At 43.3% G+C, this 27,724-nt stretch overlaps 1 protein-coding gene across 6 annotated transcripts in view; it reads left to right on the plus strand.

Annotated features, from left to right (window-relative positions):
* The window catches only part of Hipk2 (homeodomain interacting protein kinase 2), a 192,456-nt gene that overhangs the window by 141,831 nt on the left and 22,901 nt on the right, over positions 1-27,724 (plus strand). For 2 of the 6 annotated variants that reach the window (XM_028889298.2, XM_037203633.1), the window contains exons 8-12: positions 4,562-4,769; positions 5,626-5,747; positions 14,752-14,894; positions 17,644-17,823; positions 22,163-22,444. In XM_028889298.2, coding sequence (XP_028745131.1) covers positions 4,562-4,769; positions 5,626-5,747; positions 14,752-14,894; positions 17,644-17,823; positions 22,163-22,444 — 935 coding nt within the window. The remainder of the gene's footprint in view (positions 1-4,561; positions 4,770-5,625; positions 5,748-14,751; positions 14,895-17,643; positions 17,824-22,162; positions 22,445-27,724) is intronic. The other 4 variants (XM_028889301.2, XM_037203634.1, XM_028889302.2 and 1 more) reach the window with 3 other exon arrangements.

Consider the following 27,724-nt stretch of genomic DNA (forward strand, 5'->3'; position numbering starts at 1 on the left):
TTCAGCACTGGGGGATGAAATGCTGCCCTACAAAAGCATGATCCTGAGAACAAACCCTCCATCATCTGAACTTAGAATTGTTGGGCCCTAATTAAATACAGGAGAAAAACAAGTTATTCCAGTTATAACCTAGACAAAGCACTAAAGCATGCTGTCCTCCTCTGATAATGTTACAAAGTGATCACATTACTGACAGTGAACATTATTGTGTCAGATTTTTCTCAGTCCTCCCAGCATGCATATGGGATAGGTATTATCATTGGCATTTTAGAGGCAGAAACTGAGGCACAAAGCAATTAATCCTCTTACCTACAGCTGCCTGCTAGTACATATGAGATAGGTTTGGCCTTTGACTCCAGTGGTCTGGCATCAGGGTCTGCATTCTTGAAACACATGCACTGATAAGTCCTGCGGAGGTCCTTGGATCCTTTTCTAGATGGTGTCTGCTCTCCCAATACAACACGACTTCTGTACATTAATGACCCAGTCCTGTGTTCCTTCCGTGAGGGCTTTGACGTTTTTCTGCTCAGTCAAACATTTGGATGTTTAGAAGCAACGAAATACACCTACAGTTTTATGTTAGTGAAGGCCATGGACCTAGTTCTGTGTTACTCTTAACCTACATCTGGTAGACTGGCCATAGGATCTTTCCCAGGTGCCACTCATCTGTAATTGTGTGTGTCTCAAGGAAGCTGGGTCAATATGCCGTAATTTTTATGTACTTTCAAAAACTGTTAGTAGCCAGGTGGTGGTGGCACACACCTTTAATCCCAGCCTCAGGAGGCAGAAGCAGATGGATCTCTGAGTTCAAGGCCAGTCTGGGATCAGTGCTAGTTCCAGGACAGCCAGGGATACACAGAGAAACCCTGTCTCGAAAAAACATAAAACAAAACTGTTAGTAACATTGAGTAGGAAGTCCTTCCCTGAGTGTTCTTGGCTTAATCCTTAGGCTCAGTCTCTTTACTAACTTTTCCAAGGTGTCTTATTTTAGGGGCATATCCTTCTACCAAGAATTTTAGCTAGATTTATAGGTTATGCTCACATCCTGTTTAAACATCTTTTTTTTTTTTTTTCCAGTTTTTTTGAGACAGAGTTTCTCTGTGTAGCTTTGCGCCTTTCCTGGAACTTGCTCTGTAGACCAGGCTGGCCTCGAACTCACAGAGATCTGCCTGCCTCTGCCTCCCAAGTGCTGGGTTTAAAGGTGTGCGCCACTACCACCCAGCTGTTTAAACATCTTTTATAACTGCATCTAAGAATCACTTGGCCCAGCCAAACGGCAGTAGTGCACGACTTTTAATCCCAGCACTTGGGAGGCAGAGGTAGGCAGATCTCTGTGAATTCAAGGCTAGCCTGGTCTACAGAGCGAGTTCCAAGACAGCCAGGACTACACAGAGAAACCTTGTCTCGAAAAATTAAAAAAAAAAAAAAAAAAAAAAATCACTTGGCCCATCTTTGCAATGTAGGTTGCCAGGGAACTTGCTTTTTCTTCTCATTTGTCTTTGTTAGCCAGAACAGCTCTTAACAGTCCTCCCTGCCTCTCACAGACAGGTGACATCACTCTGTCAGAACCATGGAGGACAGAGCAAAAATCTCCCTCAGCCTTATACACACTTCCAGCAGCTGATCCATAGCAGCATTGGAAACTGAGGGAAATTGTCAGCATGCATCTACTACTCACACTGGGGACTGGTGCTCATATCAGGATATGCATTCCCCTTTTCTTTCCTGGACTCTACAAAGAGCTCATCATCTTTGTAGATTCCTCTCAAGGAGCTCATGGTCTCCATGGTGAAACATGAGCTAAAACAGATCTAGATACAGGCTGCATACGTGAGGGCCAGATAAGGCAGACAAACAGGATCACAAGTAGAACCCAGGCCCTTCTTCCAAGGAGGCCCAGCACACTGTGGTGGGAGTTGAGCCACACAACCACAGGCTGCCGTCCAAGAGCACTGCCGGGGAAGATTCCACTTTGGAGCCCTGGGGTCCAGGCTGGCCACAAAGCACGGCGGCGCAGAGAAAACACTGGGCCAAAGGATTCCTATGAGATAAAGAGCCTTTGCTCACAGGAAGCTAGGAAAACAGCAAGTAGACTAATCTGTCCTGAAGAAAAAGATAGATAACACTTATCAAGGAAGGTAACTGAGGGTCTATAGAAAGCAAAAATGCTGGGCCAAGATGCAGACACCACATTCATGAGGCCATTACTGGAGTTCGTGAGCAGGTCCTTAAGTGCAGAACAGGGAGCTGATGCACAAAGTGCTCTTTCAGAGAGAAAGATCCAAGGCTGGAGAGATGGCCTCTTCCAGAGGACCTGGGTTCAATTCCTAGACCCACATTGTGTCTCATAACCATCTGTAACTCCAGTTCCAGGAAACACAGTGCTCTTTTCTAGCCTCTATGGGCACTAGGCACATGCATGGTACACAGACATACATGTAGGCAATACACCCATACACATTTTTTTAAATTAAAAGAGAGAGAAAAACAATCTTGTGCCCAAGAATTGAAAGAGAAGTAGAGGGCAGGCCATCACTAATCACAGACTTACGTACGGTTCCTAGGTGGGCACCAGAGAACAACTGAAAAAAGTCAGTGGATCCTAGGGATGATTGGAAGGCAGAGGCATCAGAACAGTGACTGATCAGAGGCTAGGACAGCACAGTCAACTGGGAAGACATTGGTGCCACGGCCCCAAGCAGGGGACCTTCAGGGCCTGAGCCTTGAGTGTCTGAGGTGACAGTGAGAAATGTCGTCAAAGAGCTGCCAGGAAAAATAATGGTGTGGGGCAAACTGGAGATGAGTGTTATGTCATCAGTACATAAACACTGGGTCCTACATGTGCACACATGTCCCCACCATACTTCTAGGAGGCATGGTGTGGAGTGCTGAAAATGCATATACAGTTAAAAATCTAAATAAGTGTGTCATAGGAGTTCGTAATCATTTTCAAATAAATTTATTGTCTTGTACTAAAATTTAGCACAAAATCTAAGTCTAACAAACTATGTAGGGCTAAAGATACAGCTCAGTAGTAGACTTGCCTGGTCTATGCAAGGCTCTGGGTGGTTTGATCCCCCCGCCCCCCACCCAAAAAAAGGTAAAACAAGACTTTGACTTTTATGGAACTTGACATTAACTCCACTTGAAATTCTCTTTACATATACATATGTGTCCAGTATTTACTCACAGTCTGCCTCCTCCTTATCCCTTAGTTCTTACACCCTCTAGAGCAGTGGTTCTCAACCTTCCTAATGCTTCAGCCCTTTAATACAGTGCCTCATGCTGTAAGAGGAACCCCCAACCAGAAAACTATTTTGTTGTTACTTTATAACTGTAATTTTGCTAGTGTTATGAATTGTAATATAAATATCTGATATGTGACCCCCAAAAGGATCGTGACCCACAGGTTAAGAACCTCTCTTCTAGAGCTACAACTCCTTCTAGACAATGTTCAGTTTGAAGCCACTGCTAACCTCGGCTTCTCTTTGCTTAAAGCTCAGTGTAAAGAAGGCTAAGGAGAGAAATATAAGAATTCCCAACAAAGAATTTGCTTTCCCTCTACAGCTTTGTTTCTGTTAGAAATTCCATTTCAAAAGATAGATCCAGATGTTTGCTATATACTGTTTTTACAGTAGCAGTGTCCTACAGTGGGCTAAGGGTACCAGCACTGTCTTTAGATCTGAGCAAGAGTCTCCTTGCAGGGCTCTTCCTGGGCTTCCCTTCTGGTGCATGGGCTTCTGTGCTAAGACCTGTTTATCCAGGACCCAGGCCTGCAGGAACCTCTTCCTGGATTTGTCCTCCCAGGTATAGATGACCTGGATCCAGGGAGAGGAGAGGATGAACAAAGGTGGAGCTTGTGGGCTGGCAGCACAATACATGTGCTTCTGAAACCCCTCACCTTGGTGGAGCTTCGCTGGGACAAGGGGAAGAAAGGCAGGGCTCGGTTTTCCCACCCTCCCCATCATCGTTGTCCACTGTGGAATCCAGGGGTACAAAGGCTCTCACCCCAAACCTGGCCTTCTGGGGAGAAGCAGACTTTCATTAAACAATTTCCTTTTTCATTGTTTGTTTTTTCCTCCCCCCCTGGGGGGGGCGGATTAGGAGTTCATGCCCAGACTAGCCTCAAACTCCACATCTAGCCAAAGATAACCTTCAGCTTCTGATCCTCCTGCCTCAGCCTCTTGAGTGCTGAGGTTACAAAATACATAAGAGATCACAAGATTGCCATAGTTGTTTTCTTGAACCCTGGGCTTCCTGCATGCTAAGTAAGCACTGTACTCGATGAGCTACATCCCCAGACCCTTAAACAGACGGTTTTCTAGACTGAGTTAACTCTTCAGTAGTGAGCTGGGTGGTCCCACAAATGGGAGGATGCAGGCGCCTGCCTTCCTCTAAGGCACTCAGCTGGATTCCTGCCCTCTTTTTGTTTTTCTGCTCTTGGCTTATGTTAGCTCTCCTTTCAGTTCATTTATTTGATTTAGATTTGTGTCTCCCAGCATACCACCTCCCTCATTTTTTATTTTTGTTTATTTTTGTTTAATCCCCATCATTCCTTTAGGCTCCCACCTCCACCAGTGCCACTCTTTCCTTAGCCAATCCCGAAGTCTCCATACTAAACTACCAATCTGCACTCTACCAGCCCTCAGCGGCATCCATGGCCGCGGTGGCCCAGCGGAGCATGCCCCTGCAGACGGGAACAGCCCAGATTTGTGCCCGGCCCGATCCCTTCCAGCAAGCTCTCATCGTGTGTCCCCCTGGCTTCCAAGGTAAGGCGGAACTGGTTCTTGCAGGACCACCTCCAGGGTTCCACCCCTGCTGCTTCCTGGAATGCTTCCTGTCAGGGGAGAAAGCCCTCTTCCCTCCCTTCATACGAATGCTGGCATCACTGAAGTTGGAGGCTGCTCTCCTGTTGCCACCAACCTAGAAACAATGCGACTTGTGCTCTAGCACCAAGTCCATTTGTTTTTGTTCTCACCACCTGCCAGAAGCTGTGGCCCTAGCCAGCTGCCTGTGAAGAGGCGTATTGTCTGCTTCCATTGTTATGCTGATGTCAGCTCCAGCTTCCCTTGCATGAAATGATCTCTGAACATTGTCTGTAGAAAATTGCCAGTCTCTGACAGCCAGCATAGGCCCACTTCATGTGGAGAATAGAAATTTGTCTGAAAAGTGCTTCCCTGTGCCTCCTCCCCTTTGGCCGTGGTCCCGGAGCTCTTTTCCTGTGGACTCTAAGGAGTTAGAGAAGACTCCACACGAGAAGCTCAAGGACAGATTTTCGAAAAAGCACCCATGTGAGCATATACGCTGGTGCTCAGATCCCATCTGTGCAGTCCAGAGAGAGCCCACCACTCTGCCCCCAGCATCCTTTCTGTGACACTCAGCTATGTCTCCAGGGCCAGCGACCGTTGTTTTCCTCATGTAACTAGTCATCTTTAACTGTCCTGTTTTGGACCGTACATAATTTAATTTTGGAGGGGTTTGTTTGTGGGGAGCAGGGAATGACTTTTTAGTAAGAAACTAAAAGGAAAGCATCCCATAGCTGAGCAGTCAAGCTCACTCAGTGGCTAGAAGGGTCTCTCCATCTTTCAGTCCTTCACCTCCCTCCTGTCCCTCACCCATGAACAGGCCTGCAGGCCTCTCCCTCCAAGCATGCTGGCTACTCAGTACGGATGGAAAATGCTGTTCCCATCGTCACTCAAGCTCCAGGAGCTCAGCCTCTTCAGATCCAACCAGGTCTGCTTGCTCAGGTAATTCTCTTCTGTATTGCTCATATTCCCATCGTCCATGTTAATGCTTTTCCAAAAGACATGTATCTCTGACTCCCTCTCTGGTAATGAGGTAGGAGCTCCCAGGCACTGGAATATGTCAGCAATGTTCTAAATGATCCCGAGTGAATTACATCCCTAAGTGTCTAGTGACAATTCCAGGAAGAAATTTAGATACAGAGAGTCTAGGGAAATTATTATTATAGCTTTGTAAAGCAAATCATCTAGGAGACCTAGGTTTTAATCCTAAATCTGCTAGTAATTCTCAGTGACCTAAGGCAAGCCAGTTAATATCTCTTTGCCTCCAATTTCTTTCTTGTAAAATAGAAGTGGTTCTTAGAGCTGAAGGAGCCCTGGAGATTATCCTTCATTTTTAGAGTTGGGGGAAATGACTTGTGGAAGCTATGGGCTAGAACCTTCCTTTCTGTCCATATAGGTATTCTAATGGTGGAATGAGGTCACAAAGATGAAAAATGATTGACAGTGTATAAAGTGTTACATGAGTTTATAGTAACAGTACTGGTACAATACCAGAAGTCAATCCTTAAAGACATTTGAACACTAAATAACATATGTAATGTTTCTATGCCATGCACTTTACAGTTAATTCATTTACAGTTTACAGTTAATCCCCACAACACAGAAAGATAATCTGTCTCTACTTGACAAGTAGGAAAACTGAAACAGGGATTTGTTCGGAGCCATACAGCAGCCAGGCGTGGTGGTACACACCTGTCACACCAGTACTCAGCTGGCTGAGGCAGGAGAATTGTGAATTCAAACATGTACTACACAGTGTTTCTATCTGCACTACACAGTGAAACCCTATCTCGAAACAAAAACATTACACAACAAATAGATGTCAGAACCAGGACATATTCTAGACATCTGACACAAATGTCCATATTTTTCTACCAACTTAGACAACTTCCATGTCATCTGTCTACTGTCAGACATCAAGGATGGCTAGACCTGTTGGTGTCAACTTTACTTTAATAGGTAGTTTCCAAGATTCCCTAGTGATCTCAATATTTTTTTTTTTTTTTTTTTTTTTTATTTATATCTTTTTTCTTGTAGTATTTCTTAATATCTTTCACTTGTTTTATTTTATGTTTTTTTTTTTTTTTTTTTTTTTTTTTTTTTTTTTTATTTTATTTTCTCTTGAATGTTGCTAAAAAAAAAAAAAAAAAAACTTAACTTCTAGAAAATGCTCAGGTTAAATACGTTCAGAGTGGTCAATTACCAGCACCTACATAGTCGCTCACAACCCTCTATAACTCCAATTCTAGGGGATCCAGTGACTCCCTCTTGTGGCTTCTGCAGGCACCAGGTACACATGTAAAGCACAGAAATGAATGCAGGCAAAACAGCCATACTCATAAAAATAAATAACATTTTACAGTTTTTGTTACTATTGATTTTATTAATTATACTTGTAATCATTTGCTTTCAGTCTATAGGAATATAGCTGATTGGGGTCATCAAGCTAGCCTTCCGTAGGGAATTTTTTGTGAATTCTTTTTAGTTGCAGATAATAGTTTTGTTTCTTGCTCCTCAATCCTTGCACTTTTTCTTATTGGTTACATATCTTGGGCTGAGTAGAGCAGTCCAAAATCATGTTTAATATTAGATGAAATCAGGAATCTTTTACTTCAGTCTAGTTTGTTGTAGCTATTTCCCATTAGGCAGTTTTTTTTTTCCTCCTAACTATTTAATAGAGATAGTTTGTCATGTTTTAATTTTTAAATAAATAGTATATCAAATATACTTTCTCATCTGTTTGGATAACCATGTGACTTTATTCCCTATTCTGTTAATGTAGCAAGTTACATTAATAAATTTTGTAATGTTAAATTATCCTTATATTTATGAGATAAACTATTTGATCATATTGATATGATGACATGCTTTTTGAGCTCAGTTTGCAACTACTGTCATTAGTATTTTTGCATCAGTGTTCATAGATGAAAAATGACACAAATCTGATTTCCCTTTCTTAGGGAATCCTTATCTGATTTGCGTACACGGTGGCTATAGTCTCATACAAAGTTGGATATCGTCACCTCTTCTGTATTCTAGAACAGTTAAGATTGATAGTAACCATCTTTGCATCTCTTTATTCTTAATCTAAACTGACATTGCAGCAATTGGTGACACACACAGTTGTGCCTGCCTTGTTGAAAGGGTGTCAACAGAGAACCTGTATTTAAAGCCGTCTTGTCCCTTCCTTTTAACTTCCTTTGTGTTGTTGATGCATAGTTCTGTGGTGAGGAGTTTAGAAAAGGCCACTATGAATCAAAGAAGAACTACTTAAAGATCAGTCCAGGTCAAGACATTTGCTCACCCTTTATCTGAGTGTCAGAAGTCCAAACCAGCCTCCCAGTGAGCCCACAATCTGTAGATCTCCCTGTATACTTTCCAAGGTAATTACAGACCCTTTTTTGTATTTGCGCACTGAATCCAAGTAAGGCAGGGGTGAGCTCTGTTAGAAACACTAAGCATGGCTTGCTAGCTAACAGAGGCATTCCTCATCGTTCAGTGGAGTGGAACCAACAGGCTCAGCATTTCTGAATTTGCCTCAGTCCTTTAATCATAGTGGGAAGAGTCCTCTCCTCTTGCTTACTTGAAAAGAATCTCTGGTGTTGTAAACCTTCATGTTGATTTAACCTAAATCTGTAATAGGAAAAGTGAACAACAACAAAAAGTATATGTGTGTAGGATTTTAATTGTTATCGTGTTTACAAAAGGAACCATTAAGAACAAGTTGAGGTATGCCTTACTAGGGAATTTGCTGAATCAACAGGTGTCTGCATAAAGTGGGACAGCACATACCCACTAACATGGATGTAGTAGACCTGTGTGTCTTCACATGCAAAGAGTTCGAAGATACATTTCTTATTTGAAAAAGCACACGTATCTTATCCAGTATTTCACTGGCTTATGGTTGGCTACCCTTTCTTTTGCTTCTGCCATTTAATCTTTCCCAATGTGCCAGCCTGTTACAATGGAGTTATCGCCTCTGTGTTTTTTATGCTCCTTGTAAAGGACAAAAATATGGTAACTTACAAAACTAAGTGGTGGCTATTTTTAAGGCAATAATTAAATATTGAAATTTAGGCCTTCATTTTTCTGTGGGTAGATTTCCAGGTTATCAGGCACAAGATTTCTAAATACTATTGTTTGCTTTTAAGTGTATCCCCAAATTTAACATTGTTTTCTTCTAAGCATTTAAAACCTTTTTGAGGACTTAGTGAAGGCTTAGATATGGACCCTTTAAAAGTATTCCTTGCATTAGTTAATGTTCTTTCCTCTCTTCCTCCCCATTTCCCAGAAGTAACATGTGTCCTACAGAGAAACAAGCCTCTAGCCAGCCTGAGGATGTGTGCATGGTAAAGGGCACAGTTGTTACAGAAAGCCCTTCTTAAGGAACCTCTTGATACTTCCTAAGGGACCTCCACCTTCCCAAGCCTAGAGCCCCAGTTAGCATGTTGGCTATGAGAGAACTGTGAGGGAACAGGTCAAAGTGGGGAGATGGGAGGTGCAGTTCTGTGTGAGATCATGCCATATTTAACTCATTTTTTTCAAGGAGTAAGATCCAAAACTCCCTCTCACTAATAAGACCAGTCAGAAACTCAGAAATGACAGATCCTTCTAGACTCCACTTTCCATGAAGAGGTTGTTGTATTCTTGGCCAGTTGAGTCATATGGCCAAGGTGCCTGTATGTCCCTGAGGACAAGGGACATCTTTAAACTATCCACTCTACCAAAACCCAATGCTTCTCACTCTAAACCTCCTCTGATGACATTTTCAACAGGCAGGCTTTGCAGCCATTGCTGTGCTGTCTACTTCTACCTCACTGAAGCTGCTAACGATAAGGTTTGCTCATGCCACCTTCGTGTTTGTGATCTCCACAAAGTATGTTTGGATATTGGCTAAGAACATGGGAATTAGATCATTCATGTGCACACACCAGCTGCACCACTTGCTAGCTGCCTTTGGGGATGTGGTTTTTGACATTTAAATTTCATCCTTTTTCAAAGTAATACAGGTACATAATTTTTTAAATTATATGACAATACACATTTACTAAAAAATATAGTCCTCTCTCCATCCCAACTTTAATTTCTCCTATTCCAAAACAACCTTTAACTTGACCATCCAGTCTAATATAAATCCATATAAATAACATTCTAGAGTGTTTTTCAATTGATTCTTCCATTTTTTATTCTAAACTGACTTCCTATTTGTATAAGGAAGCCTTAGCTCTCCAGCCCATTCCTACTGCCATCTGTCTTCCCCTCCTCACTCTTCATTCTCCCGTTCTTCCCATAGAATCTGTGATTCAACTCCTTCGTACTGTTTGTATAATTATTACCAGTCTTACAAGGTTGCTCTCGATGAGCTACATAATACGCTGTATTTCCTTCCTTGTATGGCTTGTTTTCTCTAGAGTTAATGGCTGTCTCGTTTTCCCACTGGGTTATCTTCTGTGTATTTCTTAGTGTTCAGTCTCAGACCATTCTAAAGCTGTAAGAGGTTTCTGTGTTTGACATGTTTAGGTTTGAATATATTGAGGTCAGTATATTATTTGTCTCTATGAAACCTCTAGACAGTTCTTGTCCACAGTGGTCTCGAGACTTATGACTTCATGCTTTCTTGTTTTCTGTACCTTGTCCTGGACTCCCTAGTTGCTCTTTATTCTGAGTTTTGTTGTTGTTGTTTGTCCTTTAACAATATTTTTTGTTTTCTCTTTGCAAAATTCTTTTTTTTTGTTTGTTTGTTTTGTTTTGTTTTGTTTTTTTGTTTTCCGATACAGGGTTTCTCTGTGTAGCTTTGCGCCTTTCCTGGGACTCACTTGGTAGCCCAGGCTGGCCTCGAACTCAGAGATCCGCCTGCCTCTGCCTCCGAGTGCTGGGATTAAAGGCGTGCGCCACCACCGCCCGGTTTTTTTTTTTTTTTTTTTTTTTTTTTGGTTGCAAAATTCTTATTAATTGGATATTATTACTTCTATTTTTTGTGTGTATGATGTGTGGGTGTGTGGATGCATATATATTAGTGGTGGGTGGGTGTGGGTACACATATGTCCTGGCTAGTTTTATGTCAAGTTGACACAGGCTAGAGTCATCTGAGAGGAGGGAACCTTAACTAAGAAACTGTCCCCATAAGATGAGGCTGTAGGCAAACCTGAAGGACATTTTCTTAATTAATGATTGATGGAGAGGGCCCAGCCCATTATGGATACTGCCACGCCTGGCCTTGTGGTCCTGGATTCTATTATATATTGAGGCAGGGTCTCTCATGTGAATCTAGACCTCTCTGGCTAGTGTAGTCTAGCTTGTCTTTGCCTCCCAAACACAGGGATTGCACAGGGGTGCTGGGTATCCAACTCTGGTCCTCACACTTTCATGGAAATACTTTGCCCCATTGAGATATCTCCCCAGCCTGGATGTTTATACTTCTAAATTCATCTTGCAGCATTTCTTATCTTTCATTCGTGTGTGTGTGTGTGTGTGTGTGTGTGTGTGTGTGTGTCTACTTCTGAGAATCTTTCACTTCTCCATTTCATATAGATATGAAGTCAAAAAGAAAAAGAAAATTTCAAAAAAGTGAAAGAAATTCTCAGAAGTTGTCATATATATATGTATATAAAGTAAGGTGCATATTTTTAAACTCTATGGATATTGACTATAGACAGTTATAGATCTTTGGAATTTTTTTCTGTTTCCTACATTGCTTTTGTTTCATGTAAGTTTCAATTTATTCTTGCTTTGCTCTCTTCTATACTGGTTGCTTCCTAAAGGCTACCTTAGCTGTTCATATGTAGTTGAGACTGAAACATTCAGCTGCTCAGCACACTGGGAAAGCTGACAAGGGATAGAGTACTGATGTGGGCTCCCCTGTGGAGGGGTTAGAAGCAAGCCCAGCTTTTTCACTGGCAGACCCCTTATCCTCAAGTGGCATAGCTGTAGCTCTTTTCTCTTGACCGTCTTCTCGCTTTCCCTGGAGAGTCACCCCTCTGGCTCTGAGAACAGTAGACACCTGCACACTGGGGGTCTGGCCAGGTTTCATATGCAGATTTACCTTAGAGTAATTCAATATGCTAGCTTTCTTGGCAATTGGCCATGTGTTGTTACACCTCTAAAATCTTAACTGTTATTGTCTTCCTCCATTATCCTTGCTTCTGTGAATCAATATGTTTTATTTCTTCCCTGTCATGTTAGGTTCAAAAACAAATAATTTGCCATATTTTCTAAGCAAGTCATTTAACCTCTCCATCTCAGTTTTTGTCACCTAAAAAATGGGAATAAATAGTAGTCCTTATCTCTTAGGACCGATATTAAGTTTGAAAAATCCATTTATGACTAAACACTGACTGGCACACAGCATGGATCAAGAAATATTGGCTCTAGCCAAGCTTGGTGGTGTGTACCCATAATCCCTGCACTTGGTAGACTGAGGCAAGGAGGATCTAAGCTCAAGTGCTGTCTGGGATACAGAACAAGATTCTTTCGCAGAAAGGGGAGGAGGACAGCAATATGGCTTAGCAGTTAAAAGTACTTGCCTTGAAAGCCTGGTAACTTGAATTCAGTTCCTGAATCACAAAATAGGAAGAGAGAACCAAGAACTGACTCCCAAAAGTTGTCTTCAGAACCTCCAAAGGCATGTATGCACCCACATGTCCTACAGACACACACAATAATAATTTTTAAAAGAAATATTAGTTCTATTCTTAGTAGTAGTCATAATAAATTATAGATGCTTGATGTAATGTCATCTGAATGAGCTGATTGTATTTGTAAGCATCACTTTCACAGTCGATGAAAACGGTTTTAAAAAAAATAGCCTTTTCACTTATGGCTTTGAATGTAAAATTCAAGGAAATGGGGAGGAAAAAAAGATAACTTTATCTTGATATCAAGATACATTTTTTAATGACAGTCAAAACTCATAAAAATTCCAATTCATAGAATTGGAAATGAGTTCCAAATCACAAAGCAGTAAAAATCTTAACTGGCAGTGAAACTGTTCGTTCGTTCGTTTGTTTGTTTGTTTAAATACAGTCTCAGCATGAACCTTGACTGGCCTAGAACTTACTATGTAGACCAAGCTGGCCTTGAACTCACAGAAATCCACTTGCTTCTGCCTCCTGAGTCCCAGGACTAAAGGTGTGCACCATTACACCTAGCTCATTCAGTATTTTGAATTGACAGTCGTTTTACCAGTTAAGTTGTATTTCCCCTTTGTGAACTAGTGGACTTGAAATACAGTTAGCTATGATTAATAAACTTATAGAATCACTTTTCATTTTGTCAGCTGACATTAAGTATTTATGGTGTGATCAGTGGTCTCTGAGCTTTCTGCCTCTATCACAGTAGATCAGTAAGCAAATAAGCAGTGTCAAAATGTGTATGAGAGTCACAGGCCACACCAATACCCTGAGAAGGATGAACCAGAAAATGGAGCAGATCTGAAATGTGCTTCAGTCATGCTTATTAAGTCTTGACTTAAATCGTAGTTCTTTATAGAAATATTTATTTATACAAGAGTCAGAACATACATATTAAGACACATGCCCAGTCAGTGGAACACTGAGTTAGAAAATGTTAGGTATGTTGGTCATGTTTGGCTTCATAGAAAGAGAGATAACTGAGAAATCAAACCCTTGTGTAATGAGTTTTTCTGTCCAGCCAGCCAGCTTCCAAATAACAACACAAGCTCGGCCTTACTTTAGGCTTGTTTCTAACTAGCTCTTAAATTAACTTAAATTAACCCATTTCTGTTCGTCTGTGTGCTGCCTCAAGGCTGATGGCTTCTACCTCTCCTCCTGCATGTCCTGCTTCCTCTGCCACTGGCAACTCTCCCTTTCTTCCTCCCAGAGCTCTCTCTGTCTGGAAGTCCTGCCTATACCTCCTGCCTAGCTATTGGCTGTTTAGCTTTTTATTAAACCAATCACAGTGTAATTGAATATTCAACAACACCCTTAGGTCCTTGACCCATCCAAGAAGCATTTCACTTAGTGGTGGTCCTTTAGGTGTCCACCTTTGCACAGCTGTGTTTAATAAGAATCACTGAATGACCAAAACAAGCAGAGGAGAGATGGAGGCACAGAGAACTTAAAGCACATTGCACATTTGCATACCCATCAATTAGTCATTAAGGGAAAAAGCATAACATGTCTTCATACTGTGAAGATGGAAGCAGTGAGTTCCTACTAGTTCCTACAAGCTTTAAGGAATTGAGGTATTTGTCATTTAAGCTGAAAGTCATAGCTAAGTGCATTGTTTTATACCACTTTCTCTTAGGTATAGGCCAGCACCAGGTAGTTTATGGTCTCCAAGTTATATAAAGTGGGAATCGACTCTGTAAGGTGAGACTCTACATGCTAACTGATAAAAGTCAAGTATCAAATCTAGGACACTAGAGTGAAGGCTTCCTGAGGGCAAAGAGCTATCCCCATCTGACCCAGTTCAATTAGCTCAGTCTTCTGCACATAGTTTACAGAACAAGTCAGTAGATGGATTTTTAGAACTTCGAGTATTGTTCAATAGAGCAAGTTCATTAAGAAACCATCTTGAAGATGAATAAATTCCTTCCAAATATCTCTATAGCCCTATACCTACTTATCTGTTGTCCCCCTTGTGTGTGTGTATATATATATATATATAATTTTATTTCATTTGCATTGGTATTTTGCTTGCATGTGTATCTGTGTGAAGGTGTCAGATCTTGGAGTTAGACACAGTTGTTAGCCACCATGTGGGTGTTGGGAATTGAACCCAAATCCTGGGAAGAGCAGTCAGTGCTCTAAACTTCTGAGCCATCTCTCCAGCTCTCCCTTGGTTTTTTGAAGCCAACCACCAGTTTACACTTTCGCACCAGTTACAAGATCTAGCACAGCCCACACACAGATTAAGTTCTGGACTCATGCAAATCAACTAGGTAATTAACAAGATGTAATGATTGTGAATATCCTCTGTCTTACAGCAGGCCTGGCCAGGTGGGGCCCAACAGATCCTGCTTCCTCCAGCCTGGCAGCAGCTGACTGGCGTGGCCACCCACACGTCAGTGCAGCATGCGGCTGTGATTCCTGAGACCATGGCAGGCACTCAGCAACTAGCCGACTGGAGGTAAACAGGAAAGCCTGGGTTGGGGAGTGTTTCTGGGATGGGAGTTGTGTCTACCACTGACAGAGAACATCGTATGGGCTATGGCCTCAGTGTAAGGGGAGGAGGTTTAACAATATACCAGGGTACCAAAGATTTAACTTGATTAATTTATAGTTAGCCGTCATTTTCTACCCAAAACTCAGTTAAATCTTTTAAACACCAGTGCAACTCACCAGGCCTGGCTGGGTTTTTCTCAGAATTAAGTTCCTTTCAGAAAGCAAATACTCGTCACCAGTGAAGAATACAGAAGAGAGTCCCCAAAGCCCTAAGCAATTCTCAAAAGTGTTCTCATGAAGTTTTGAGACATAGGTGCCTGTCTGTCTGAGCTCCCCAGAGAAAGCTTGACAGACGAGATGTATTAGGAAGGATAAGCTCCAACACGTTTGTTCAGTGTGCCTCTTCAGTTAACAGCGTGTCTCATGGATAAGAGTTCACCTTCTGCAGACCCCAGGGACTCCAGCCACTGCGTGCCAGCACCCTGCATGTTTCCAAAGCTGCCCATGCAGCTCACTGACTTCCTCGAGGACACTCTCCTCTGCTGTTCTCATGAGCATTCATCCCTCTTCCTCTGGCCCTCATCGCAACACCACCACAATGTCCTCCTTGACCAGTACAGAGCCATGTGGCAGTCCTCAAATTGCCCCCAGCTCTGTGGCCCCTTTGGACTGTTCCTCCTTCTGCAGAAATTACTCCCTGCTACCCTCTGGTAGTCTGGATACCACCCTGAGGCTCTCCATAGTTCCTTTTCTGAGCATAGAGTTCTTGGGTTGCATGTGGTAGTGTATATTTGAAATTTTCATATGGGCTAAGGCAGAAGGGCGGGCCACAAGTTTGAGGCCAGCCTGAGTTACATAGTGAAACTGTCTAAATAAGTAACTCGCTCTTGGGAAAAGGCTGGCAGGTGGCTAAGTAAGTCCCCTGAATCACATCTAACTGCAGCTTTCTCCTTCGCCATGTAAAACTACTTTCTGACTACTAACAGGAGGGGAACATTTGGGTGGTCCCCATGGCTGCAATCTGCCCTCAATGGAAGCACTTTGAAACCAGGCAAAACTGGTTTCTATTCTGGCTCTGCAAGACCTGGGGCAGGTTATTTGATTTTTATGGCCTCAGTTTTATTTTCAATAAAGTGGGGTCATGATGCTTACCTCAGAGGACTGTGGGGTGGTGAGGAGGGGGGTAGAGGTGGTGTCAACTAAAATGGAACACACAGCACTTGGCCTGTCTTTAATATGCAGTGTAGCCGTGCCTGAGCATTACAGAATGAATAAGCTTGGCGTCTTCCCTTCACCCATTCACAGGGGCTCTCACTCGGCAGGATTGCCTTTCTTCAAGCTCATTAGCACTAGCAGCCAAGTGGAAAGCTATTTGACCTACGGTTGGGTTCCCCTCCCCCTTATTCTTCTGAAAGATGCCACCACCACCACCACATCATATTTTCCTTTGTCCTTCAGCCGTTAGAGCTCAATCTCAGCAATAGTCATGCACTGATTCATGCCTATTTTCTTACTCTGCCTTCTTCCACCTCTCTCCCATCTTTAGCTGGTAATCTCCATATCTTCCCGGTCTCTGCATTTCACTGTGGGCCAAAGAGCATTCATAACCATGACCAGAAAACAAAAGAGGAGCCCCAGTGCTGCCCTTGTTTCCAAGAGAAAGGGTCTGTCTGTGGGGAAGTAAACAACAGGAAGAAGCCATCACAACCACTGCCAAAGGCCATATATGTGTCTAAACACTATCGAAATCACTCTAAGATGCTCATCTTTCTTTTTCTCTTATTTACCCTTCAAGTTACAAAGATGAAATTTGATTTTTTTTAAGTTTATATGAATTCTTTAGCTTTTAATTTTATTGTGTGTTAAATGGGCTTTTATGGACAAATCTTTGAATTAATCACCACTTAAATGTTTCTATTGGAAAACAAGGCTGTAAGCACCATCCAGCCTAGATGGTAAGACTTTAAAATGTAACTCATTTCCAGGATGCAGGCTGCCATCATATTTCTCTGCATGTATGTAGCTGTTATTAATTTTGATTTAATACAAACTCTATACATGTCTAGTCACCCTTCAGTTAATCTAATTGTTCATTCAGCAAGCGTGTAATTAACTGATCAGCTGCTGCATGCCTGAGCATTGTGTTAGCTACTGAGGGAATTCAAAAGGACATTGATGATTCCAACACCAGAAACATGTGGCTCCCCGTTTAGCAGTGTGTTTTTCACATTAACTACAACTTCCTCATTAATAAAATGGTATTTCTAAGACATCCTACCTACCTCACAAAGCAGAATAAAAGAGCCCATTTCAGTTGCTATACAAATTCGAAAACAAAATGTGCATTCTAATGTTCAGCACAATCACCTGTCCAGGGACTTTAAAGGCCAGAGCTCTTTATCCTCTCTCTCTAGAACTTGACATTCTTTCCCCCTTGAAAATCCAGGTTCTCATCAAGCAGCTTGATTTCTCCTACTTCCTCAGCATAGGACTCCCATTTTACAGTTCTGGGGTGCCCACATGCAAACTCACCTGACAAGGCTGATCTCTTCAGTTATCTCTCACTACGCTGTGAGGTGGCTAACAGTGGTCAGCCTTTATCTGGGAAGAAGCCTCATCTTATCAAAGAGCTCAGTTTCTATGAAAAAACAAACAAACAAACAAACAAAAAAACCAACCCACTAAGGGGCCTTCTGCTCCCTTTTCTCTTTCAGGAACACACATGCTCATGGAAGCCATTACAATCCCATCATGCAGCAGCCTACACTCTTGACTGGACATGTGACCCTTCCAGCAGCGCAGCCCTTAAATGTGGGTGTAGCCCATGTGATGAGGCAGCAACCAACCAGCACCACCTCCTCCAGGAAGAGTAAGCAGCACCAGTCATCTGTGAGGTAGGTGCTGAGAGCCTTGGTAGCCAGAAACCCCAGAAGATTGAAATGCTAAGCCCTGCTTGGAGGTAGGGATTGCTGGAGCACTACCCCAGCCAGCATGGTGCAGAGCAGCACTTCCTGAAAGAGCTGGGGGAACATCTACAGTACATCCTCCAGGGTTTGCTGAAAGTTCTCTCTGGGTTCTGTGCAAATGCAACCCTGCCTCTCACTTTTTCTAGTTCCTGTCCCTCTGGCACTCTGAAGTAGAAGTCTGAAGTCATGCTGTGCCTAATATCTTGAATGCTTCAGCCCTTTTTATCAAAGAAAAAGTGATAAAGTACAGTAAGGCAGATGTCATCTGAGACCACGGGGTTGTGTACAAAAATGCTGCAGTGGAGGAAAAAGTGGGCTCAGCTCTACACATAGCATGGGCAATGAGATTTTGCAGCCAAGGAGTAGTAGTGTCCAGGTTATGTGGGGAAAAAACCAATAGGAGACAACAGAAACTGGAGGATTGTGGCTAAAGCATCCTACCAGGATTCTCTGACAGTGATTAGCCGTCATCCAAGGACAGTGGAGAATGAGGAATCTGATCAGATATCAAGAAGGTGAGGGCCTCTGGCTAAAATGAACTAGCAAGGCTCTTAGCTGAAACTAGACTTTATAAAGAAGTGCACAGGTAAGTCATGAGGAGGTTCAAAGTCTGACTAAAGCCAGCCACACAATCTGTCATCTTTTCTAGAAACAGTGGTTCTCTGTTTCCATTTGAATACAAATTACCAAGATATCTTTTTCAAAAACAGGAGAAAATGCACTTTCTTTGAGATTTGAGGTCAGAAATATAACTCATAACTTAAAAATAAGCTGTATAGCTAGCAAGTTAGATCTAGATCATGAAACTACAGAATTGCTCCCACATGAACACATTTGGCTGGTTGCTTAAATATAACTGTAGTGACTTCCAAATGCTTAATGGTGGGCTACTAATCTTTCCCATCCCCCTGAACTCTTAAGCCATCAAGATTGACACAAGGCTCCTTGTTCCATGTCACTTTGATGAAGGCAAACCTAGAGATAAATTAACAGTACCAGAGACTGGATATGAAGAAGGAAATTCCTGGGAAAGTGGTAAAAAGAGTTCCATATCTGGGTTGTAGGTGAAGTTTCTAACTGTATTAGTAACTCCCCAAACACTTCAGAAGGGAGACTTTTAGTGTATTAGTAGCAACTGTGGAGTTCAATAAAACTGACATTATTTTTTTTTTTGGGGGGGGGGGGTTTCAAGACAGGGATTTCTCCATGTAGTTTTGATGCCTGTCCTGGATCTTGCTCTGTAGACCAGGCTGGCCTCGAACTTGCAGAGATCCGCCTGCCTCTGCCTCCCAAGTGCTGGGACTAAAGGCGTGCCACTGCCCGGCTAAACCTGACATTTTTAAAAAAAGGTTCTAGGCTCCACTCTAAAAACAAATAAACAGGAGCAAAACCACAGCCTATAGCTGGTCAAACAGATTTAGACTGTGCAAATACAGAAATGCTCCCACAATGCCTGGTGATTTGATGCACATATTTGTTTATTTGGGATGGATTGAATAAGAGAAATCAGGTACATAAAAAATGTAGTTACTCTAATTTGCTTTTCTGTTTCTGTAATAAAAACACTCTGGACAAAAGCAACTTGGGAAGGAAAGAGTTTATTTCATCTTATAGGTTGTAGTCCATCATCCAGGAAAGCCAAGGCTGGAACTAAAAGCAGAGGCCATGAATGAACACTGCTTACTGGCTTGCTCCCAAACTCATACTTAACTACCTTTCCTTTACTGTGCAGGCCCACCTGCATAGGACTGGTGTTACCCACAGTGAGCTGGGCCTTCTTAAATCAATTCACAATCAAGAAGAGTTCCCCACAGGCATACCCACAGGTCAATCTGATGGTCACAGTTTGTCTGAGGTTCCTCTTCCTCATGTGTCAAGTCTATCCATCATGCTGGTGAATTTTTTTTTTCTTCTTCCTCACATGGCCAGGTGCCAGAAGCTAGATCTGCCTTCTTTCATTCTTATTCAGAAGTTAATTCAAAGGGCTGACTTCCCTCAAGTTGGCATCCTTCTTCATAATCCTTTGTTAGGGTATTTCTGATAACACAAGGAAGTTCTGCTTAGATCAGTGGCAGCTCCCCAGAATGCTTTTGTGTGGCAGCCCTGTGACAATATGCCTGTGTCATTGGAGACAACAGAAACCACTGCTTTGATCTCTATGCACCATCAGGCTCAGCCTGGTGCCCTACTAGAATGCTGATCAGACTGAACTGAACTTAGCATCCTTGTGACCACCCTGCTGAGTAGGTATAGTCAGGACCCTTGGCCACAACCAGTTCAGCAAATCCCCACCACCACCACCACCACACAGCTGCTTCAGGTGAACACACTGCTTACGTAGGGCAAAACCAACACAGGCGCAGTGCAAATCATCTCTTCGATTCTTTGTGTTGTTATTGGTGTTTTTGAGACAGGGCCTCACTTTGAAGCTCTGGCCGGCCTAGAACTCACTATGTAGATGAGTCCTGGATTCAGATTTACAGAGATCCACCTGCCTCTGCCTCCTGAGTGCTGAAAGATCAGTCTCCAGCAAAACTGTGAGAAACCACATAGATGACTGTCCCTGTGTAGTAATGCAGCAGACATGCTCTCTCCTGTAGACATGCTGTAAATGCTGAAACTATAAAGCTATAACGTGCAAAAACGATGGTCTAACCAGAGAGCATTACTCCCAGCTCCAGAGAGGACTTTACAGATGCAGCTGATGTCAGCTACGGACAAAATCAAGTTCACCTTCACTAAACTATTGTCATTGTACTTCCGTCCCTTCACTTAAAGGTACTGGACTCTCTAAGGACATAGCAGGGCCAACGGTTTATTCTCTTTTGACTTTGGTCTTCACCACATAGGTCCTAACCAGGATCAACGAAGGGTTTGATAGGGAGAGAAGAAGGTAATTGTTCCCTAAAGTTACCAGGACTAATGTAGAATTTCAGGTTCACGGATACAAATTAAAAAGTCCCTTTTGGTGGGCTGGAGAGATGGCTCCCCAGTTGAGAGCACTGGCTGCTCTTCTAGAGGACTCGGGTTTGATTCCCTGAACCCCATGGTAGCTCATGACCATCTGTAACTCCAGTCCCAAGGGATCTGATACCCTCTTCTGAACTCCTAGGGCACCAGGCATACACATACATGCAGGAAAAACACTCATACACATGAAATAATAAATAAATCTAAAACTAGTAAATAATTTTAAAACAGTTAGAACTATGCTACAGTATTCAGATTTGGTTTATACATATTTTTTAAAGTCCCTTTTAAAGCGTGTCTTGCATTTGTCCCAATTTTTTTTTTTAAATTACAATTCACATTGATAAGCTTCCCATGAGGCTCAGGTCAAAATCCAAAAAGATTTTTTGTTTTGTTTTCCACTGTACACAAGTCTGAATGGCCGTAGGTTTTCCCAGAAGAGAAAGAAGGGAAAGCTGAGCCGAGGGGCTGGGAGATCACTCCATCTTTAAATGCATGCCACTCAAGCATCAAGACCTGAGTTCAGTCCCTAGACCCTGCACAAGAAGCTGAGCATGGCGGTGCACGCCTGTCAGTCAAGTGTTGCAGGCAGGGGTCAGAGACAGGCCGATCCCAGGAGCTTGGGCAACCAACTAGATCAGTGAGCTGTGGTCAAGGAGAGCCTTGTCTCAAAAAACAAGATGGACAGCTCCTGAGGAACATACACCTGGGCCTGACCTCTGGCATACACACATGCACACACCCAGCACTGAGGTTCTAGAAACTCTCGAAGTGTTTAAGGGCTAGCTAGCAGTGTGGCTCCATAGTAGAGCATCTGTGAGAACCTGGATTCAGTCTCCAGCACAGGAGGTGGGCAGGGGAACAATTAAATAATAAACCAGCCATCAGCAAGGAAACCAAACAAACACCACTTTTTTCACCACTCCTAAAACAAGACTCAGGTACCATCGAGGGAGGACTAGATGAAGCCAAAAGCTAGAGTTTAATCCTGAAGATTATCCTGTGCAGCCATGTTGGATGAGATAGCTAAAGTCCTCATCTGAGAAGACCACCTCTCAAGAACAGGTATATGGACCCAAACCAGAGCCCAGAGAAGGCCCACCTGAGGTTCTATAGTAACTAACTAAAGGCCTCTAGAGGCACATTTTCTGTCACAGATGGAGGCCAACTGGTCTGGGCTTCAGACTTTTTTCTGTGGAAATTTGGTAAATCTGGTGTCTTCTGAAAGTTGGGCCCCTTGGATGGAGATATGGGGCCTGACTTTCCTCTGTAAGTTTGTGTTGTTTTGTCATTACAGAAATGTCTCCACCTGTGAGGTGACCTCTTCCCAGGCTACCAGCTCCCCTCAGCGATCTAAGCGTGTCAAGGAGAACACTCCCCCACGGTGTGCCATGGTGCACAGCAGCCCAGCCTGCAGCACCTCAGTCACCTGTGGGTGGGGTGATGTGGCCTCCAGCAGCACCAGGGAACGACAGCGGCAGACGATTGTCATCCCTGACACCCCCAGCCCCACGGTCAGTGTCATCACCATCAGCAGTGACACGGATGAGGAGGAGGAACAGAAACACGCCCCCACCAGGTGAGGCTGTGCTTGCAGACTCTGTGGAGAGAGCAGAGTGCATATGCATCGTGTCCTATACAGTCTTGTCTAGGGATCCTGGCCGTCCATGAAACGTGACAGTTATTCCCTGCCAATCCCTACATTTTCATTTTGCCACGTTCTTGGGTCCACAATTACTTCATGAGAATGACAAGTTTGCCATACTTGTTCAAAACCAAAATAATTTTGAGTGAGTTTAGCCTTAAAGAATAGCTACGGTCCCTAAACATTCAGGAACATGAGGCTATAAAAATTGGACTCCCAATCCCAGTCTATTTTAACACTTATAAACTTAAACAAACGTTCCCTCAGGCTATTGAATGTATTCCCAGTTGGTCGGGATCTCTCGAACATGGCCTTGGCTCACTCAGAATTTGAAGTAATTGTCCAATTAATCAGAAATTTCCCTGTGTCCTTTAAACTGCCAGTTGGCTCCTCACCCAGAGAGCATTGCTGTTTATTCCAAAGTAGCAGGAACTCATTTTCTCCGCGTGTGCTTCCTAGGTGGAGAGATGAAGTATTTATTGTATTTGCAAGACTGTGAACCCTGGCACCAGAGCTTCTTTCTGCACTTAGCAGCCAGACTCCGGCAGCAGGTGCCTTCTTCTTGGGCTCAGCTCAGGTGGCCCAGAGAGATGTCCACTAATCTTTGTCCACAATCTCATCACACCCTCCTGTTACCTTTACATTAGGAACGAGGCCAGGGAAGGGGGCCTGCCACTACAAGCCAGAGCTTCCGATCATCGTTGTACTTCCCATGACTGGGTACAAAGTTCTGTGTTCACAGTTAAGCCCAAAGTGTTGATTCCTGATTGGATATAATGCTGCTAATTATTAATCATGATGGTTTTGATTAGATAATAAATTTTCGTGCTTGAAGTCATTACAGAATGTTCAGCTACACCGATTATAGCACTCTCATTGTAGCAGTTCCTACAGGATGCAACCCTTCCACCTGCCAGGTGAAGTTTAATGGTCTGAGTTTTCACCAGTAGGGCTAGCATGTGTCTCATTAATGTGTCCTTTTTCCTGTTGAATGGCTCTGTGTGGTCATCAGTGTAGTTTGACAATACCCTGCTGTGTTTCTGTTCCTGCCATTTGCTAGGTATCTGAGGGACATAGGGTTGGTGAGGCAGGCACATGTTTTGTACTCCAGTATCACTTTACACTCCATCTCCTTGTTCCAAGACCGGCCTCACTTTCCTTTGTGATTATAGCCCCAAGTTGAGTCACTGTTCCATCATTCCAAACCTGAGAATCCCAAGGGCTCGGCCTCCTTCCAGAGAGGAAGGTTCTTCCTACCCAAGACTGGCCCCTGGTTTGGGGAAGCCTGTGCATGTGTAATGCTGCCTAAAGAGAAGCTGAGCAGCCTTGAACACAGCTGGAGAAATGCAAAAGCAATTTAAAGACCTAGCTGTCAACTAGATTGCAGTGTCATTTTTGAAGGCCGAGATCTGAATTGGATACCAACTCTGAACATGTGCCCAGGAGAGACTTGACTAGAGGGTGAGAGGACAGGAGGACCAGTGGTATCTCTCCTAAGTCAGAGCAACAGGGCTGAAAGCAGAAGGCAAGTGCAACATAGGACTGTTTCCTTAGGAGGAAACATAACGGAAGTGTGTGGCAGCTTGTGAGAACTTCCATGAAAATGACTCAGAGGTGGACAGCAGCCTATGAGCAGGTGACATTAGGAGAAACAACCACAAACTGAACCCAGTGGCTTTATACAGTAGGAAATACAGGGAACTGCCAGCCTTCACCAGGATAGGGAAAACGCGTTAGAGACGCTCTGCTGAGTGTCTGCAGACTGAAGCCGCAGAGCCATGGTAAAGGGCCTCAGCTACCCACTGTGGTGACAGGGAGCTTGCAGACGAAGATGCAGGAAAGATATTTTCTGCAGAGATAAATGACCGTTGCCTTAGAAAATGGTTCAGTACCCAAAAGGATAGGAAAGACTACCTGAAGAAGCAGCAGCCAGTAGCACCTACTCATAGAGAAACCACTGTGTAATTGGATCATGTAATTGTGACTATATTTAACAGTGAGAAAGTAAATGGACTGAGGGTACCTGTTCCTGGAAATCACAATTATCATAAAATTCAACACAATGAATATTTACCAGCCCCATCATTGTAAGATATTATGTCTGGAACTCCAAGTGTCATACAAATAAGAGAGACAGTCTCTCTTCCTGAGGCTTGCAGGTAATAAGCAAGATAAGACATGTACAAATCATTCTGACACAAAGCAGAGCATTTCCAGAGAAACCAGCCAAGCACTCGGGAGAGTTGAGGGAAGAGAGTTGTAGATTTAAGTGAGGTGACTGGGGCAGAGCCTCAAAGGTGAGCAGACAGGAAGCATCACAGTAGCAAAGCTTATCCAAGAGAATGCAGAATGTTGGAGAAAAAGGATTTGTCCATGAGAGATGGTTTTTTGAGGCATTTTTCCCTTAGATGGAGATGAAGGATTTGTCCGAAGGCTCTAAGTAGCTCAAGGAAAAGCATCCATTGTAGAAAACCAAGAGTTTACTAGGTGCACCTAAACAAGAAGGCACTTGGCTGTGGGCTGCAGAGCTGTACAGCATCCCTGTCCTCCCATTCCAGTCTGAGTATTGAAGACGTTCCGTCCCTGTATGACTTCTCTGTTGTGATAAGACACCATAGTCAAGGCGCCTTAGAGAAGAAAGGGTTTGTCTGGGCCCTACGGTTCTAGAGGGCTGGAATCCAGATGGCGGTAGCGCTAAAGTAGCAGCAGGAGCAGTCGAGAATTCACATCCTCAACCACAAGCAGGAGGCAGCGAGCACTAACTCGAAACCATACAGGTCTTCTGAAACCTCATCTTCCCCAAACAGCCACAAACTGGGGACCAGCTATTCATATGCCCAAGATTTATGGGGGACATCTCATTGAAGCCCCCACAGTCCCTAATTCTGGTCATCCTTGTCACCAGACTATAGTTCTCCTTTCTCCGACTTCATTCCCTACTTGCTGCATACCCCAAACCTAGCCTTTAGAGTTCCCAGTGTGGTCCTGAAATGCTGGTCGTTTCCCTAGCGTGGCTCAGCCTCAGCACAACAGCTGGAGCCAGGTGTCGAAGACACTCACAGGGAAGACAGCCTCACTACAGAGTGCCTTTAGCATCCACATAATGATAAACCCCGTTTAGACCGTGCTGACAATGTCAGTCTTAAGACTAGATGGCATTGCCTAGAATTGTTAAAGAACATCAAGGAAGGATCATTATTCTTGACCACAAATATGGGCACTGTTAGTTGCCAATGCAATGGCCAGTCTCCCACCAGTCAGGAGAATTCCACAGCATGTAGAGGCACATGGGGCAGAGTGAATGAACTGAGGGGATCATAGAGGTGCACACACGCTGTACCCACAGGCTTGGTCACTTGGATTCCATTCAGTAACTGAGGAAAGTAAGGCCCAAGGAAGCCAAAGGACTCAGATCAATGAAGGTTCAAGTAGAAGAATGGGAATTCATCCAGGAAGTGCTATGCCATTGAAGAGATTATATTATTAATTCCTGACAAAAGAACTGATTTCTTTTTAGCCACTAGTTTAGCAGTTACTGATTTTGTCCTGCCTTCTCCTGTGCCCACTCCCATGATAGCATCCAGTGTGAGCAGGAAGCTACGACAGGCCATGAGGCGTTGAAAGCACAGGTGCTAGGTCGGTACTCATTAGGGTGCTGAGGCTGCCTCAGGAAATGGGCAGAGGTTTGCGTCTTCTCGTTGCAGAACATTTTAATAAATGGGCAGACCACTGAAAAGCCAGTGGGCTCTATTTTTCAATGGTTCACTAATAGCCTAGGGGATTTTTTAAATTGTAGCTAGAGATTTGACATAAAGACAGAAAACCTAAACAAATACCTTTTTTCCTGCGTTTCCCAGGATTAAGTAGAACTGGTCTTATTTTAAGTGTTTTTGACGAGGGAAGCATTTGATTGTATGTCTTTTACCTGGAATCTTCTTGAACAGTGTTTACGAGGACATGTCTGTTTATCCAAATCCTCATGCCTAACTCAACTTATGCGGAAGCAGTCTTACAGAAGCCATGACATACAAACTTCTGATAAGGAAAACATTTTAAGTGTGTGATAAAAAGTCATTCATTTCAGCTGATCAGCAAGAATTTTTTTGTCCAGGCTTCATTATTCCCATGCCCTTTGACTGAGTCACTGAGTTCAGTAGGAAAGTCGGGTCACAGAGCACATCTACATTCCACACTTCACAATACACAAGCAGCTACGTGAGGACTGTTGAGTCAATGTTTCAAACAATGTCAGCTCTAAGTATCACATGATGTTTCAGATATAAAAGCAATTTCTCTAGTTACTCTTAAAGTGTTTATATTTTTTAAAAAAATTAGGGGGCTAGGCTGTAGTTCTGTTGCTTATCCATAATGCATAAGGCTCTGAGTTCAATACCCACCCCTACAAAAGAGTTGACCCAAGATATTTTGCTTCTTTATACTAAGTTGAAAAGGTGGTAAAATTATTCCAGATATGTCACAGTCAGTAATTTACAAACTATTATTACTCAAATAACTTCTGCCTGAAAAAGGAACAACATATACACTCATTTATTATTGCCTGAGCAAAAGAGCCAAGCCCGACTGGGATTTCTTTGCACTGACGCCTACGACAGTGTGGACTCACCACCCTCCTGCACTGGTTAAAAAGCCCCATCCAAGCAGCATCAGAATGCACTCCTGGGCCAGTGACTGCCAACTGGAGGGAGGGACAAAGAAACCAGACTCACAAGTGTCGGGAAAGGGAACTTGTTTTCAAGCTACAACACACCCCGAAGTTGAAAACAATTTCAGTCTTGTGGGACTCACGCCCAGCAATGGAAGGTCACACACTCTGGACATTCTCACTGCGTCTTCATCAACAGGACCCCGTTCAGAATGGGTGAGTGGGTAGATGACAGAGGCAGCACTATGCCAACCTGTCTGTCCCCAACAGCTTTCCTAATGTTTTAGTATACCACAGAGGGAGGCAGACTAAGTGTGGCAACCCCTGGTTACTCATTACTCTACACAGATAGGCTAGGGACACTAGAGGGGTTGCATCTGGCCCAGCAGGCCAATTGCTCAATGCATAGGCTTAATGTGATTGGTGACCCAGGCCAGCTGAGTCAAGCTGGTTTAGGGAGATAGATAACTGAACTACTGAAGAAAGGGGAAGGAAAGCCTACACCTCCTTCCAGGCCCATTCCTGATGTCCTACAAAGTAGTCATGTGAAG

The sequence above is a fragment of the Peromyscus leucopus genome, chromosome 3, assembly GCF_004664715.2.
Source record: "Peromyscus leucopus breed LL Stock chromosome 3, UCI_PerLeu_2.1, whole genome shotgun sequence".
NCBI lineage: Eukaryota > Metazoa > Chordata > Mammalia > Rodentia > Cricetidae > Peromyscus > Peromyscus leucopus.